Below are 17,612 nucleotides of genomic sequence, written 5' to 3'. Positions count from 1 at the left end.
AGCTGGAGTCAGACCTTCCCTCAGCCAAGCAGGATTCACTGCTTTCCCCCTGTGTGCTCTTAGGCAAGTTACTTAACCTCTCTCAGCCTCCCTTTCCTCATCCTGCAGGAGTAGCAGGGATGAGAGTAACCACAGAGTGGTCATGGGGATGAAATGAGATGCATCACATAAATCCCGTGGCACTGGGCCCGGCACATAGTACGTGCTCAATAAATGATATTGTGACTGTCAGTTACTGTGCTTCCCTACTTGGGTATCTCCTTCATGCCTGACACCTATGGCTTTCCTTCTGGGATGCATGAGCTTGGTCGAAATATGTTTTGTTCATTGAAACGAAAAGGATCTGGGATTTTTGTTTCATTTTGTCTGCCTTTTCACCCTGCTTCATGGCACAGCAATGATGACAATAAAGAGCTGACTCCTGGCTCTAAGCTGCTAAATCTTTTGCATCACTAGGGCTTTGTTTATGTCAGTGTTCCTCACCCACGTGTAGAGCAGAAAGTGACTCACCAGCCTACCATGCCTTGATGGGACGACCCCTTGGGACTGTCCCATTGCCTCCACGCTGTTTCTGTTTCATTATACAATCTCCTGACTCTAATTTGGTTTCCCTAAAAAACTTCACCAAGAAGAATATTTCATAAGAAGCTGGAGAATAAGAAGGCAAGGCCAGGGCTTCCCTGGTGGCGCAGTGGTTGAGAGTCCACCTGCCGATGCAGGCGACACGGGTTCATGCCCCGGTCTGAGAAGATCCCACATGCCGCGGAGCAGCTAGGCCCGTGAGCCATGGCCGCTGAGCCTGCGCGTCCTGAGCCTGTGCTCCGCAATAGGAGAGGCCACAGCAGTGAGAGGCCCGCGTACCGCAAAAAAAAAAAAAAAAAAAAAAAAAAAAAAGAAGGCAGGGCCAGATGTTTGGGAATCAGAGGCACCCACCTTCCCTCTCTTCCTTCCTTCCTTCCTCAGTCAATCCACACGGATTAACTGAACACCTACTATGTGCCAAGTACTATGCTGGGGGCTGGTGATTCAGTCTCCAACAAGAGAGACCCTGGTCCTACCATGCTTGCTGTATGGATGACCCCACAAATCATGAATCCATTACAATTAATTTCACAAACCAGTCATTACAAATTAAGGTGAGTGCAAGAAAGAAAACACGCAGGGAGTTATAAGACTGTCTAAGATAGTCTGGGGATTCTCGGGATGCTTCCATGAGGCAGTAACATCTAGTTGAGGACCTGTCTGAAGAGTGATAAGAATGAACCAGCCCAAGAGGCACATAAGTGTGTCAGCGGGGTGGGGTGGGGAGTAGGCAATAAAAAGACTTGTGAAGTCCCTGAATTGCAAAATCTCAAGGAATAGAAAGAAGCTCAGAGTTGCCAGAATATGTGGGGGGGGGGGGGAAGGGAGGCAGGGGAGGAAGAGAGACGATCTACACGATAGTTAGCGAATTGAACTGACTTGAACAGAACCTTTGGCAGAAGTCGGCAAACTCCAGCAGGGTTAAATCTGGTCCCTTCCTGTTTTTGTATAGCCTCCCCACACACACCAGCTAAGAATGTTTTCATATTTTTAAATAGTTGAAAAAAATTAAAAAGACTAATATTTAATAACATTGTGAAAATCTTATGAAATTCAAATTACAGTAGCCATAAATAAAGTTTTACTGGAACACAGCCAAGCCCGTACATTTACATATTGTCTATAGCCGCTTTCACACTACAGTGGCAGAGTTGGGGAGCTGCGACAGAGACTATATGGCATACAAGCCTAAAATATTTACTATCTAGCTCTTTGTGGAAAAAAATTGCCAACCCCTGATCTAGTGAGATAGGCAGAAGTCAGATTATAAGATCTTTTCAATCATATTAAAATTTTAGGATCTTATCCCAAGAGCAGGGGAACTCATTAACCCATTAAAGAGTTTGAAGAGGAGAACAGCATAGTTCAGCAGCGCCCAGACCTGTATGCACATTGGGTTAACCTAGGGAGCTTCCAGAATATAATGCATGAGTCTCACCCCCAGAGACTGTGCATCAGTTGGGTTTGTGTATGGCCTGGGTATGGGCTTTGGAATTTTTTGAAGATTCCTAGGTGATGCTAATGTGCAAGTAAACTTTGGGAACCATGGATAGAATCGCATTTGCATTTTTACAAGATCACGCTAACTCAGGGCTTCTCCCTCTGGCTGAATACACATTAGAATCATCTGGGGGATATTTTCAAAGATACTGATGCCAAGGTCCACCCAGACCAATTACATCAGGATCTCTAGAGATGGGCTCCGAGCATTGCCCAGGCGATTCTAACGTGCAGCTAAGGTTACACACTCTGCATTAATGTGCAGCAAGGGTAGATACACGAAAGCCCTGGGAGGCTACTTCGCATGGTCCAAGTGAAAGATGGCAGAGGCTTGGCTTGAGTGTCTGGCGCTGGGACTGGGGAGAAGAAAAGTGAAGGGACAGTGAGCAGGACCTGGCGATGCACTGGTGACAGTGGAGGGCTGGGTGGAAAGTTTCAAAAGTGATACCTAAATGTCTAGCAAAGCAAATGGGTGCAGCCTGATGCCACTTATTGGGATGGGAACCTTGGAAGAGGGAGAAGTTTGGGGGGTAAGAACATTAGTTCTGTTCTGACATCTTGTTAAAAGGGAGGATGCCTATGATGGGATTAGTCAGATTGAGGCTATAAAGAAGGCTGCGTCACGTCACAAGAGGCCTTGAATGCTATCTTAACAATGTTCTCTTTATATAGCAGACAATGGCTACAATGATGTAGAGGAACACATATGGGCTTTTGATTCAGATGGTGTTCCTGCCACATACAATGTGTGTGTTCCCTCAGCTTCCTCATCTACAGAATGGGATTTAAAATGTTCACACTCTGTCTCCTATACCTTTGGCCAGCCGACCTCAATGACAGCACAGGCCTCAATAAATGCCCTTACAAAGGTGTTGTGAAGATTAAATGAGATATTATGTGAATCTCTAGAAATTTATGTAGCACAAAAGACCCTCAAAAATGGTAGTTGTTATTCCTAAAGGAGAATGGCACAGTGACACCTCACAATGATGTTTTAGGAAGTGTATATGGACAATGGTGTGAAGGATAAGCACATAAGATAAGAAACTGGCACTTAGGTTTAGCAGTTATGACAGACAACATGATGGTATCTGTTCATCCATCAGTAAGAAGTCAGAGTCCCGCAATCCTGTGGCGTCCACAGTCCTCCAGAATCCCGGCTACCCTCCCAGTGCACTGCTTCTCCTTCCCAAGTGTGGCTCTGGTTGTCTGTCTTGACCAAGATGAAGGCCAGAGCTCTAGCCACCCTACTCACAGCCCAGGTGACAAGATGGAGAAAAAGACCGAAAGAAGAGGATTCTATCAACTCTTAAGGTGTATATACAAGCTGAAAATTAATTTTAGAGATGAGCAAGGATGACTTCCTTCAAAGATAAAGGGGATCCAGAGACACCAGAATGCACCCTGCACTGCTGATCACAGCAGAATTAAGGCCAAGAGCAGAACTCAGATCATCGAAGCAAATGAGTCATAGTACCTGGCAAGGAAGCAAGGCTTCAGCCAGACACCAGTCAGAACTCAAGCTTATGGCTCTTGCAAGTTAGCCACAGGAGTTCCTGTAACTGTGGACAACCCAAAAATGACCCCTGCCCTCAAACATGAGGCTAAAAACTAATGGATGCTGAGAGCATTAAAACAATAACTGTATCCGCTCAGATTAACCATACATCTGATGTAAATTCATATACACCTCACAAGGTGTCATCAAATAAATACTTCTGTCCCTTTAATGTAAAACAAAATACATATGTAGGAAAGTGCCTAAAATATACATGAATATTTTAATAGTAATTTTTAAAGTGAACCCTCATGTAACTACCTCTACAGGCAAGAGATAAAACATTACACCACCTCAAAAGCACACCTCTCTGATCACAGCACCCCTCCTTCCCACCCAGAAGTAATTAACTACTATCCTTGTTCTCGTGATGTGTACTTCCTTCCTTTTCTTTACGATATTTACACTTATGTATGTCTCTAAACAATGTTGTTTCTTTCATTTTTATATGAATGGAATCATGTGTTCTTCTGGACTCCACTTCTTCTGCTCAGCATTATGTTTGTGGCCCCAAAGAATTTATGGGTGAAATTACATGATGTCTGACATCTGAGTTAAAATACTGTGAGGAAGGAGGAGTTGCAAAGTATACTTTGAATACGGTGGTCATAAATTCATCACTGTTGAAGCTAGGCGATGGATAGATTAGGCTCTTTATACTATACTCTTGACTCTTAAATAAGTTTCAAAAATTTTATAATAAAAAATTGTTTACATTACTTTGTGAGATTCATTTTACTACAACAATTTTCATTGCTATATAGCAACAGTTTTCTAAGTAAGGTCCCAAAACCAGGAGCATCAGAATCATTGGGGAATTTGTTTAAATGAAAATATGCAAATAATTGGGCTCCACCCCAGACTTACTGAACCAGAAACTCTTGGAATGGGGTCCAGTAATCTGTGTTTTAATAAGTCCTCCAGATAGTTCTGATGCATGCTCAAGTTTGATAACCACTACTCAATAGTATTCTATTCTGTGAATGTTCCACAATTGATTTATCCATTCTACTACAGATACACTTATATATTATTTCAAGTTTGGGAGTTTCAAATTTGTGGATATTATAAATATTCTTGTACAAGACTTCTGGTGACAAGAGTCTCTCTGACATATACCTAGTGGTAAAATAATAGAATCCCAGAATCATAGGGTGTATGTATCATCAACACTACATGATAATGGCAAACTATTTTCAAAGTAGTTCACCAATTCACAGTCCCACTAGTAACGTACGAAAGTTCCCGCTGCTCTACATCCTCGCCAATATTTGGTATTTTTCAGACATTTTAATTGTTGCCATCTTAGAGGGTTTAACACTTTTAAGCTATCCAAGTTGGGATCAAAAAACACGTATTAGGGAACAGAACTCCAGACATGAAATCATAGTATTGCAAATATATTAGTTGGTGGGCTTACATGGAATAGGCCTGATGTAGGAAGAATTTGGCATGATGGAGAAACTGAAAAAGGTCGATATGACTATACTATGGAAAGCAAGGTGAAATACAGTACAAAATGTTGTTGGGAAGTAAGGGAGGAATAAATCAGGGACCTTGTAGGTGTGCTAAAGACTTTGAATTGTATTCCTAGTGAAATGAAAAGCCAATGAAGGGTTTTAAGCACAAAATTTACATCATTATATTTCTATATCTGCATACATTTAAAATCTTTCAGGCACACATCCACTTCTACCTATGATGGGGTTGCTTAATGCTTCAGACCAATGCTTCTGCTGAAAACAACTAGAAAAGCTGGATAAAGCACAAATACACACACACACACACACACACACACACACACACACACATACACACACACCCCTGCCTAAAGGCATAACAGAGTTTTTGAGAAAACCAGGAGTGGAGGGGACAAAATCCTAGAAATGAGAGAACCACAAAGAGATGAGCCAAAATTCTGCAGCCACTCTTTACCTTGGGACATTTGCCTAAACTAGGTGAGGGGTAAGGAGCTGAGGATCTAGGCAAAAAGCCTCAACAGAAATGCTATTAAGAGGCAAAAATACCAGAAGAAATTTTGGTAGTCTCTTGAGGAAAGAAAAACAAAAATTAGAGACCTGAGATGCCAAGATCCAAATAAGAAGGAAGGAACAGAAAACTATGCCCAACACTTGGCTCGTATTCCTCTCAAGACATTTGCTGAATTCTGAAGCTGTGCAGGGCAGGAGGCTAAGAAGCCAAGGAGAAATCTCCCAAAAAAACTTTCAGTGAGAGTTTTGATAGTCTCCCACTGCTAAGGAGAGAAAGAAACAGAGTTCTGAACTAGCCAAGGGGAGAAGTCATTGAGAACCCCCTATGCTCTTAGCTGAAGTTCCAAGAAAGCTACACCTTAGAAAGAGGCATTGGCCAGTGGCAGACACAGTTTTATCAAAACTAAAACAAAGCCTACGGTCAGCTAAGTCCCTAACTGGATTACAATAATCAGTCCCCCAATATGCCTGCCTAGAAGCTATTTTCTCTGGAGTAGAATAACATCATATACAACATCCACAGTTTTTCATACAAAACGTTGAGTATACTATTAAAGTTTATTAAGCATGCCAAGACACAAAGCCAAAACCCAGAGCTGAGGGCGGGGTTGGGGGGGGGAAAGATCACACACAAAGAAACCACAAGTGATTCAGATATTAGAGTTGGTAGAAAAAGAGTCTAACTATGATTAATATGCTCAGAAGTAAAATAGCAAGTTGGAGAAATTCAGTGAAAAGGCAAAGAATTTCACCAGAGAGTTAGAATCAATAAAAAGGATCAAATGCAAAAAATAAAGATCAAATATAATTTCTAGTACTCTAAAATTAAGAACTCAATAGATAAGAGCAAACAACCTATTAAACAGAGCAGAAGAGATGATTAATAAATTGGAAGGTAGGTCAAAATTCTTCAAAGCTGAAGAACAGAGAAAAATATAAAATGGAAAAGAAAGAAAAGAGTGTAAGATACATGTGTGATAAAGTAAAACAACCTAAATTATGTAACTTTGAACACGCAGAAGAAGAAAGAAGAGGATAGTAAAAGTATTTAAAGAGATACTAGCAAACTGATTAGAGATATCAATACACAAATACAAAAGTTACTAAGAACCTCAGCAGGGTTGACAGCAAATAAACAACAGAAAATAATCAATAATGCCAAACCTTGGGACATCACAGAAAAATGTATAAAAACTAAAGACAAAAAGAAAATCCTGAAAGCAGCCAGAGGAAAAAAGACACATTATCTTCAAAGAAGTAATAACAATGTTGGTAAATGACTAATTTTTCAACAGAAATGATGGAAGCCTGAAGATAATGGAATAATGTTTTAAAGTGCTGAACAAAAACTCAAACATAGAATTCCATACTTAGAGAAAATATCATTCAAAATGATAGTAAAATTAAGACATTTTTAGATAAGTAAAAACTGAGAGGATCTGTCACCAGCAAACCCTCACTTTAAAAAATGCTAATGAAAGTCTAACAGGCATAAGAAAATGATCCCAGACGAAGGCATGATAATATAGGAAAAAATAAAGAGCAGTGGAAAAGGTAACCATGTGGGTAAATAAGAATGAATACTGACTGCTTAAAATAACAATAAAGATAATATCTAATAGGTTTTTAAAATATATAGATTAAAATGCATGACAATAACACAAAAGATGTCAGGGGGTATATAGAATTAAAATTCAATAAGGTACCTTATAATCCAGTGTTATATTTACCCAAAAGGAATGACAATATGTACACAGGATGACATAAATAAATATTTATAGAAGCACTGTTAGTGATATATAGAAAATGGAAACAATGCAAATGACCATCTACAGGTGAACTGATAAGCAAATTAAATGGAATACTACTCAGCAAAAATAAATGAATAAAACATTGACAGGCTAAAAACTATGGATGAATCGCACAGCAGACATTATTATTGAGCAAAAGATGCCAGATTTAAGAGTACACACTATATGATGCCATTTTATGAGGTTTTATCCAAGAAAAACTAATCTATGATGCTAACAGTCAGGACAATGGTTATCTTTGGGAGTATTAGAAACTGGAGAAGAGCAAGAGGGGACCTCTAGGAGGTTGGTGATGTTCAATTTCTTGATCTAGCTGCAGATTACCTCCATGGGTTCACTTAGTGGAAATGCATCAAGCTCTACATTTAGGATTGCTCACTTTTCTGTATGTATTTCAAAAAATCGTTTGAAAATATACTTCGTAAGTACAGAAAGTTATATGCAGGATAACAAGACTGTACCAAGCATCAAGATTAAGAAACAAAGTATGACCGATATCATTGATATGTATGTTACTCCCTGATTACACCTCCACCCACCCCACCAGAGATAACTACTCTCATGAATTTGGTGCTCACCATTCCTCTGAACTATTTTATACTTTGACTCCTTATGTCAGTTCACCTAAACAATATATAGAACTGTTTTGCATGTTTTTGAACTGTATATAAAAGATAATTTGACCTCTATTGTTTAAAGATTATTCTAAAAAGGGCACAAGGAAACTTTCCGGGATGACAAAATATTCTATATCTTATTTGGAGTGTTGGTTACATGGGTACATACATTTGTCAAAACTCATCAAAATGTACATTTAATATCTGTGCATTTCACTACAGGGAAATGTTATCTCACTTAAAACCATTTTAAAAAAAATAGATCATTCTAGCTTCTTCATAGGCAATGGATGAAGACTGGACAGAAGTGGAATCAGGAAGGCCAGTTAAAGTATTACAGCAGACCTAGTGAGGGTCAAACGCACCTATCTGAGGAGTAAGGAAATAAAGTCAGGTTGTGGTCACAGTTCTTTAAGCAGCTTAACTGTGAAGTGGAGCAGTAACTGGAGGGAGGAGTGAAGCCAAAGAAGGAGTTCTTAAAAATGGAATATCAAGCTTGACCCTGTTGAGAGGCAACACTGAAGGCAAAGAAGAGATGAGGGCTCAAGGGAAAAACGAAGTCCTCCAGAATGTGAGAGGGAATAGGATGTGAAGTGTAGGTGGTTTGGTCTTTGCTGGGATACAGTGTCTTCTTGTTTTTTAACTGGAAGGAAATAAAAACGGTAGAGATGCAGGAAAAATCGTTTGGTGGTGGAAAGATAAAGTAGTTTCCATCCAATGGCTGCTACTTTTTCAATGATCATGGGTCACTATCTATAAACGGTGGGGATCAGAGTGTTGAAGGCTGTGAAGAAGAAGGGCATGAAATTCCATTGGAAAAGGCTGGGAAAGCATCCCAGCATGGTGGGGAGGGGTTAAGAAAAATCAAATGTTCCATTTTAGACAGGTTAAATGCCCAACAGGTAACCAAATTCTTGTAATATAGCATGGGCTCAGAATATTATTATTCATCTTTGCTTATGCTGCATGAAGCACAGCGTAACACATATTAGGTGCCCGAGAGAGAATGGATAAATGGATGAATGAAGATTAAATTCTTTTCATATTTTCTTAGCACACTTTTATATCACTGGCCATATTCCACAATGGAACTGAAGAAAAAATAGAAATAATGCACCTTATCAGTCAACCGATAACAAATGCATTTTCCTTTTTCTCATTTTTAGTTCTGTGTGTTCTTGGAAGAAAGGCAATCTGTGTCTTCCGATGCTATAAATTCTTCATTTTATCTAAATAAATGACATATTCATCTTCTAAGATAACTGTTAAGCAGAATTCACCAATGGGGCAATTCTCATAAAAAAAACTAAGAGACAGAATCTTCATCCCTATGTTAACACAATTTGTGACAATCGTAAGGATAGAGCTGACAAAGAAATTAGAAGCTCTGGCCAAGGTGGATGGACCTAGAGTCTGTCATACAGAGTGAAGTAAGTCAGAAAGAGAAAAACAAATACCATATGCTAACACATATATATAGAATCTAAAAAAAGAAAAAAAATGGTTCTGAAGAACCTAGAGGCAGGGCAGGAATAAAGACGCAGACGTAGAGAATGGACTTGAGGACATTCTCAAGAGGGGGAAGGGTAAGCTGGGACTGGAATGAAGTGAGAGAGTGGCATTGACATATATACACTACCAAATGTAAAACAGATAGCAAGTGGGAAGCAGCTTTATAGCACAGGGAGATCAGCTTGGTGCTTTACGACCACCTAGAGGGGTGGGATAGGGAGGGTGGGAGGGAGATGCAAGAGGGAGGGGATATGGGGATATATGCATATGTATAACTGATTCACTTTGTGATACAGCAGAAACTAACACACCATTGTAAAGCAAGTATACTCCAATAAAGATGTTAAAAAAAAGAAAGGATTAACCTCATCTCTGTATTGGAGATGTTCCTGCTGCTGCTAAGTCACATGTGCATCATGAGTAAAGAAAACCTTTAGCTCATGTACAGGAATCTCAGTGTGGTCCCACCCAAACCTGGTCATCCTAGGAGACAAATTAGCACACTGTGCTGTTTGTTTATCATTTATCAATTACGAAATGAAAAAAGCTTATAAATGCATTACTTGCAGCAGAAATTGTTATTCGCTTTATTACACTAAGTTCCATTTAAAAGGACTCCATTCATGCAAGAAGCACCGTTTTCGTTGGATGAACAGTCAGATTTTTACGCTTATAATTCAAGCATATACTTACTGTGTACATTGACTGCACTCTCCCGTTCCTGTTGCCACAGCCAGACTGCAGTCAGATTGTAAATGCATATCTGTGGTCATGCTTAACTACAGTCATTCAGAACTTCAGCTGTCAAGTTTGGAGCTAATATTCTCATGTATGCAGTTCATGCTCTACTCTTAAAAATCATTCCTTGTTCGCTATTAGAAGCTCCTAACATAACATACAAAATGGCAGGATCAATTTTTTTAAATAATCTAGATCTTTAACTAAATGCAAATACAATGTATTTTTCTTCCCTGAAAATATCCCCTTCCTTCAGTAACTATAAACACTGGCCAAGCAGTAAAATAGCACAACATGTTAAATATTAAAAAACAAAACAAACAAACAAAAAAAAACCCACACACACAATATAGCAGTGTTTACAGGGAGGAAAAGGAGGAAAACTTCAGTTTTGTGCTACACCATCCTTTGAGACACTCTCATTTTAAGTGTGGAGGCATCAATTACTTCTCCTTTGCTGTAAGGTCTACACGTTTAAAGGTTCTGGAGGTCCACTAAGAAAATAAGCAACTGTTTCTCTGTATCATTAAACACAACAGGATACCAGCCTGCACTGGTTTTAAAACACTAGCAAAACTCCAACTGTGAATATTAAGGTTTTACTATTTCAGTCTCCAGAGAAGCAGAGAGTTGTTTTGTTGCCCGAGCATTAGGACCGTACTTCAAGTTGTCAACTGCACAATATTTCTAGGACCAACGACTAGCTCCACTGCAGAATCTTGTAATCCTAGAGTCTGAAGAAACCTTGCAGGTCTCCTATTCCAATCTGACATCCAAGACAGGAATTTTTTCCCCCAGCATCCCTGACTGACAGTCAGCCTCTGTTTCAATTACTCCAGTGGGGGAGTTCTCAAGAGAAGATTCCCAAGGGATATGATGAAATGCTAGAACCAACCATTCAGACAGGGAATAAGGCTCCAGTAAGCCTGGAGGATACAGACAGCCTTGCCAGACAGTAAAACCAGACTTCCAAAAGAATGTGACTCAGAATCAGCAATCATAGAGGTGCAACGTTAAAACATGTAGACCCCCCAATTTGGGGGCCATTCTAGGTCTTTTTATTGGCCTGAGAAGTAGCTTGTGCAATCAGGAAAGCAAGGTGGCTTTTCTCCCGCTGATTTCTTAAAGTAAGAACTGATTCTTTCAGGCTCACAGCAAGGGTTTGTCAGGCTCAGAGAGGATCAAATCCCTTCCTTCTGAAAACCAAGACAAGGGACCCCCTGGTGGAACTTCTAACGCTTAAAATACTCTTAACTTTGGTCTTAAAATTCTCACTACCGTAAACCAGAACATTTCGAGCTCTTCTTTTAAAGGTGTATATAGGCTACGCTGTAACTGAAGTTGTTTGGTTGGTGTCGGGTTGATGTGGGGGGGGGGGGTAAGCGCAGCCCTTCCTCCCACAGGGGAGTCTGGTTTATCCGACCAAGAAAGGCAAGTGTGTGGGGCTGAGCTGCCAGCACATCCCCAGGCGGACCCCGGGACGGGGCAGCCCGGCCCTTACCTGTCGATGCTGATCACGCACAGGGTCATGATCGAGGCCGTGCAGCACATGACGTCCATGGCGATAAAGACGTTGCAGAAGAAGTGGCCAAAGATCCACTTGCCCCCGATAAGGTCGGTGACGCTGACGAAGGGCATGACCGCCACGGCCACCGAAAGGTCGGCCAGCGCCAGGGACACGATCAGGTAGTTGGAGGGCTGGCGGAGCTTCTTGACGAAGCACACAGAGATCACCACCAGGCAGTTGCCGGCGATCGTCAGCAGCGTGATGAGCGTCAGGATGGAGCCGATCACAACTTTCTCGGCGCTGCCGTAGTTGATCTGCTCCCCGCAGCCGGAGGCATTGTCCGGGAGTGCGTCCCAGGTGGGCACGGGGCTGGCCGTCACCTCAGGGACCCCGTGCAGCAGGTGCGGCGCCCAGGAGCCCGCGACCGGACCGGCGCCGTCGGGGCTCAGGTCGGGCAGCCCGCGTCCCACCTCTGGCAGAAAAGAGCGGAGGTGCCCGTAGAGGTCCGGGCGGCCGCTGCTGTTAACGTCCATCATCGTGCCGCTGTGCGTCGCTGCCCATGGAGCCGGCGCCCCCGCCACGCGCTCCGGCTGCCGGCCCGGGGGCTTCACCTCGTCGGTTCCGCTCCGCTCGGCCCAGCCATGGGGCCCGCGCAGTCCGCTGGAGGGCGCCCCGGCCCGGCCTTGCGGCCCCGCACGTCCCGGTCCTCCAACAGCAGCGGACGACGCGGGAGCGCGGCCACCCGGGGACTCCCTGCGGGAGGCGCCTCCAGCACCCGACGGACCCCCGGGACGCGCGGGATCAGGGGCCGGCGGGCCGGGCTCGGCTGGCCGCACCGCACCGCTCGTACCGCTCGCAGACTTCAGCCGCCGAGTGGCTCGGCCGAGAGCGCCCGGGAGGCAGCGGCAGAAGTTGCGGAGAGCGCCCCGCCCCTCGCGCCCGCCGCCGCCGCCGCCGCCGCCGCCGCCGCTCCCCTGCGGCAACAGCGCCGCGTCCCCGTCGCCGCCGCCGCCGCCGCCGGCCGCTGCCCGCCCGCCCCGGGCTCCGGGACGGGTTTCCCCGGCTGGGCAGGGGCCGCCGTCTCTCCCGCGCCCCCCCGGCACTGGGCGGGGGGCGGTGCTCCACGTGCCTCCCGGGATCCCGAGCCGCTTTGCCCGGGAATCTTCCGCAGGAGGCTCACACTCCCTCCGACAGACCCGAACCTCCTCACTAGTGAACGACAGTTTGGTGGGGGAGGACTAGGGAGCCCGTGGACGCTCGGACTCATTGCAAAATGAAGAACCCAGGGAGGGATTTTTTTTTTCTTTAATCTTGATTTAAAATAAACCTTTCTTAGCACTCCACCAAGCAACAAACAGATACTTCCGTTTCCTATTTTGACCACTGATGGGAGAAAGCGAAGATGGAAAAAAGAAGCGGCTGAATGGGGGTGGGGGTGGGAGCTCAGAAGGAGAAAAGGGAGAGGGAGGGACGCCCGGGTCCTGACACCTAGGATGAGATGGGGGCTCTGGGGAAGGGACCTCCAGAGGGCTTAAACCCATTGTGACCAACACTCCAGGCGTCTAGAAACAGGCCTCTCAGCTCTGAAAATAGACCTTGACTGCTTTTACATTCAGACTTCAGTGCCTAATGTATTAAAATGAGGGTTAATTCTCCCATGGCATTCTGGAAATCTCGCACGTAAGAGAAGAAATGACCGGTTATAAATGTTTTGCAGAATCCTGGGTGTGTATGTTGATTTAATTAATGCCTATTGCCTAAAATCCCCTTGGTATTGAAACCCTGTCAGAGTGGCTGATTTTTATTATGTGTGAGACTTATTTCACTCCATTTTGTTTAAAGATTTTATCGGAAGCCAGCAGTGATTTCTTTAGTCTAAAGACTAAGAATAATCAAATCTGTTTTCTTTTCTAGTTAGACCCTAGCGGATCATAAATAAGAAAAGGAACAGAAACCTCAAAATGTATTCACGTGAGTGCTGGGTAACACTCTTCATTCTTCAGGGTGGGTGTTAGCCCTGTTTTTCCAGTTAAGGAAACACGGTTGCTATTGCAATCAGCTGGTAAGTAAGAGGTTTCAAACCCAGGTTTATCTGATTACTATGTTCATATTCTTCCCTCTACACATTCCAAAAAAAATTTTTTTTAAGTAGAAAAAATAAATCCCTAAATCATGGGCCAATGCTGACAGCTCTTTCACTACTGTGAACATGTCAGCGGCTCTCCTCTGTCTGGGGTAAGCGGATCAACACATTCAGAGGAAGAGTGCAGCATAACATGTAGACCACAAAAAAATACTATTTCATGGTTAAGAGGATGGGTGAGGAAATTTCTTCAACCTTACTTAAGTTAGTATTAAACATAATTTCAGACAAAAGAAAACTAGTTTGTAGCTGGAAGGCATCTGAGAAACCATTTGTTCACCCTGCAATACAGAGAGGGAAATAGAGGCTGGGACAAGTTTAATGACTTGTCCAAAATCACTCATGACTGCATTGAAACGTCTCAGGTTTTTGGTTTTTGAGGTTTAGAATTGTCTCAAGGCCTCTTAAAAATTCCTTAAGGTGGCAAATTTCACAAGCTACTTGGGACTTTTCTCATTTTAACTTTTTAACTTATTTTAACTCATTTTGACTTTTCTCATTTTTTTATCCCCCTTGAGTACTCTAATCAGGGTCAGCTTACTTTATGTCTTGGCTCTTTTCAGTAATATTCCACATTAATTAATTATACAAAGAATTTGAAAAGCAATATTTTTTATTTGAGTTTAAAGTCAATATAATTTGCCCCCTACACTCTGGTCAGCCCTTACCCAGCCCACTTATGTTTCATAGCTGCTTCTGATGTTTTTTGCTTTTGTTTTTTCATTGTAGACATATAAATGCACCAAATAATCAGTAAAATACTACTTTCAAATTTACTTCCTCTTCCATTTGCAATATAGCATCAGGTCCAAACTCCCCTTTTTATACAGAAGTCACTTATATTATCCCTGGTGATGGCTGAGTGTATTTCCTAAGAGTTGCTAGGTTTTTAATTTATAAGCTATCACAGTGCATAAACACAGTTATTGAAAATCTTAGCTTCTGCAGCATTACGTTGCTATGTTGAGTTTAAATTTCATCTATCATTGTATCATTCCAAAATCCAGACAGAACAATTTGGAATTCTGTTTCCCTCTAACATTGAATAACAAATAATCATATCTTAATAAAAATATTAAAATCTCATTTATCCTTTTCCACAATTTTCTCACACAAAAAAGCTAAAGATACAGCTTCACAAAATATTCATAAAAATACCTAAACATTCACCTAAATGTGTTGTTTTGCCCTTGGTTTCCTGGGGTTTTAAAATCCGTATCAAGGTGTTGCTGCCTTTCCCCTCCCCCTGCCACCCTACTCTGGCTCTTATATTGGAGATAATAAGAGAGGGGTTGGCATCTAAATCAAATCACATCTTTAGTTTTTAATCCCTTTGATTTCTTTCATTGAAAAAATAACTCTGCTACTTTAAAAAGTACCAAACCTTGTGTAGACTCTCATTTCCTATAATAGCATTTTCCTAAAATTGTCAATGAGGGCACCTGAAACGACAGCTTTCTGAGGTTTCCAACTGGCAATCTCCTGCACTCAAAACTGTTCTGGGGGAGTACAGAAGAGTAACCGCATCCTACAATAAGAATTATCGTCTTGGGCTTCCCTGGTGGCGCAGTGGTTGAGGGTCCTCCTGCCGATGCAGGGGACACGAGTTTGTGCCCCGGTCCGGGAAGATCCCACATGCCGCGGAGCAGCTGGGCCCGTGATCCATGGCCGCTGAGCCTGTGTTCCACAACGGGAGAGGCCACAACAGTGTGAGGCCCGCGTACCGCAAAAGAAAAAAAGAAAAGAAAAGAAAAGAAAGAATTATTGTCTTTTTATAAGCTCTTCTTCCTGTAGGTACACCTCTGGCTCATCTAAAGGTATGTGCTGAATCATGTCTCTGCAGGCCCACACATACCCAGCCGGAGGACATAAGCTTAGGAGAGTTTATTTTCCCATAAACCAGCATACTCTGACAGTCTAGATTTAATTTAAGAAACACAAGGAAAATAAAGCTTTCTATGCCATAGGATTCATTGGCAACACACTGGTCAGTTAAGCATACTAACGTCATGCTGACTGGGGCTCTGGTAATTTCCAATGCCCAATGAGGCTGACTTTCTACAGGACTACTCTTGCACTTCTCCAAAGTTTTTCAGCTACTTACTTGTACACCCTATTGGTTCACTCAACTAAGCTAATTATCTGGGTGTTGACCCCAGAATTGGATGAGAAAAGACTAGGAAAACAGTGCTTAGATAGGTATAGTGCTAAGATTAGTGTATATAAATATCGAAATCCTACACTGTGTACCAGTTGGGTCGTAGAGCAGTAGCACAGAGCCAGAACACCCGTCCTAGCAACTGTCAACAGAGATATGGGGAGGCCCAGTTGGGATAAATGGTAGTCTGGGACATAAGAATGTCCCCATCTCTGTGAAATCCCCCTCACCATGGCTAGTCTCATCCTTTCTAGGCTCTGAAGGCTCTTAAAACACTTTCTACACATCTTTATTATAGCACTTACTGGTGCATTACGCTTTATGTTTACATGACTGTCTTTTCCAGCAGACTGTGAACTCCCCAAAGGCAAGGATATTTTCTTATTCCCGCTACATACTAGGTGCTCAATAAATGTTTGTCAAAATGTAGAAAAATGCCTATAACCAAGAGTCGTTCATGATTTAAAATAATTCCTCATCTTAAAAGTGAATGGTGAGTTTTGTTTTGATTCAGATATATGTGTCCTTTAATTGTGATACTTTCACTTGCATTTTCCCTTAATGCTAACTAGAAAAATGTATTTTTTTTTCCTTTGGTTCCATTTAGAAAATGTTCATTCTCTTTACAAAGTAAATGTATCCTTTAAAATTTTTCCTCAACAGCAAGAAAATATGAACAGAAAATCAGAGAATGGATAGATCCAAGAACACTTAACTTATTTTTCTAATTACTCCATTTTTTCTTGCCGTGACCTTCTCGAAATATAAGTGGTACATGCTCACCCTCTAGTGGTGAATCTATTCCTCATACAAATTCCACACAGAGAGAACTTCCATGGAAAGCTCTTTTCAGGGAACAAATTGGACAATGTCAGCTTCCATGGTCCAAATTTGAAGGACTAATTGAAAGAAAACTTAAGTCCTTCACCTTAAAGAAAAACAGATAATATGAGCACTCACTCGATTGAGTCAATATTTATTGAGCATCTAATACATGCCAGGTATTGTTTTAGGAGTTCTTTTTAAAAAGGACACGTTAAGTTGGAGACCCTATTGGGCATCCAAGTGGAGATGTCATATAGTCAGATACAAGTTCAGGAGAAGATCTCTCAAGAAGAAGAGCAGATAGAGAAGAAGCCTGAGGAATTAACCCTAGGATGCTCCAACATCCTGAGGTTGGGGAGAGGAAGAGAGACCAACAAAGACTGAGGAGAGACCATTGAGTTAGGAGGAAAACCAAGAGAGATTGGATGCTCAAAGGGAAGGGAGGAAGATGTTTCAAGGAGAAGAAATTGATGAACTCGGCCAAATGCCAAGTAAGGAAAGAACTATTCCAGTGAAGTGGCAGGAATAAAAGTAGACTAGAATGGGTTCAAGAGATCATGAGGAGAGAGAAAATAGCAACTGGGAGGGCATACATCTTTTGGAGTAGTTTTATTCAAAAGAGTAGCAGAGAACTGGGCAGAAGATAGAGGGACATGTGGTATTTAAAGAT

At 42.2% G+C, this 17,612-nt stretch overlaps 1 protein-coding gene across 7 annotated transcripts in view; it reads right to left on the bottom strand.

Annotated features, from left to right (window-relative positions):
• HTR7 (5-hydroxytryptamine receptor 7) overlaps window positions 1-12,627 on the bottom strand; it is a 95,734-nt gene extending 83,107 nt beyond the window's left edge. For all 7 annotated transcript variants that reach the window (XR_012326994.1, XR_002177871.3, XM_073794206.1 and 4 more), the window contains exon 1: window positions 11,811-12,627. Coding sequence is in view for 5 of the 7 variants with exons in the window: in XM_073794206.1 (XP_073650307.1) it covers window positions 11,811-12,352 (542 nt within the window). In the remaining 2 variants the exon portion in view is untranslated. The remainder of the gene's footprint in view (window positions 1-11,810) is intronic.
• Between the last annotated feature and the right edge of the window lie 4,985 nt (window positions 12,628-17,612).

Source organism: Tursiops truncatus, chromosome 16 (genome assembly GCF_011762595.2).
Source record: "Tursiops truncatus isolate mTurTru1 chromosome 16, mTurTru1.mat.Y, whole genome shotgun sequence".
NCBI lineage: Eukaryota > Metazoa > Chordata > Mammalia > Artiodactyla > Delphinidae > Tursiops > Tursiops truncatus.
The sequence above is the reverse complement of the archived record's forward strand: the minus strand, read 5'-3'. Positions and strand labels throughout refer to the sequence as shown.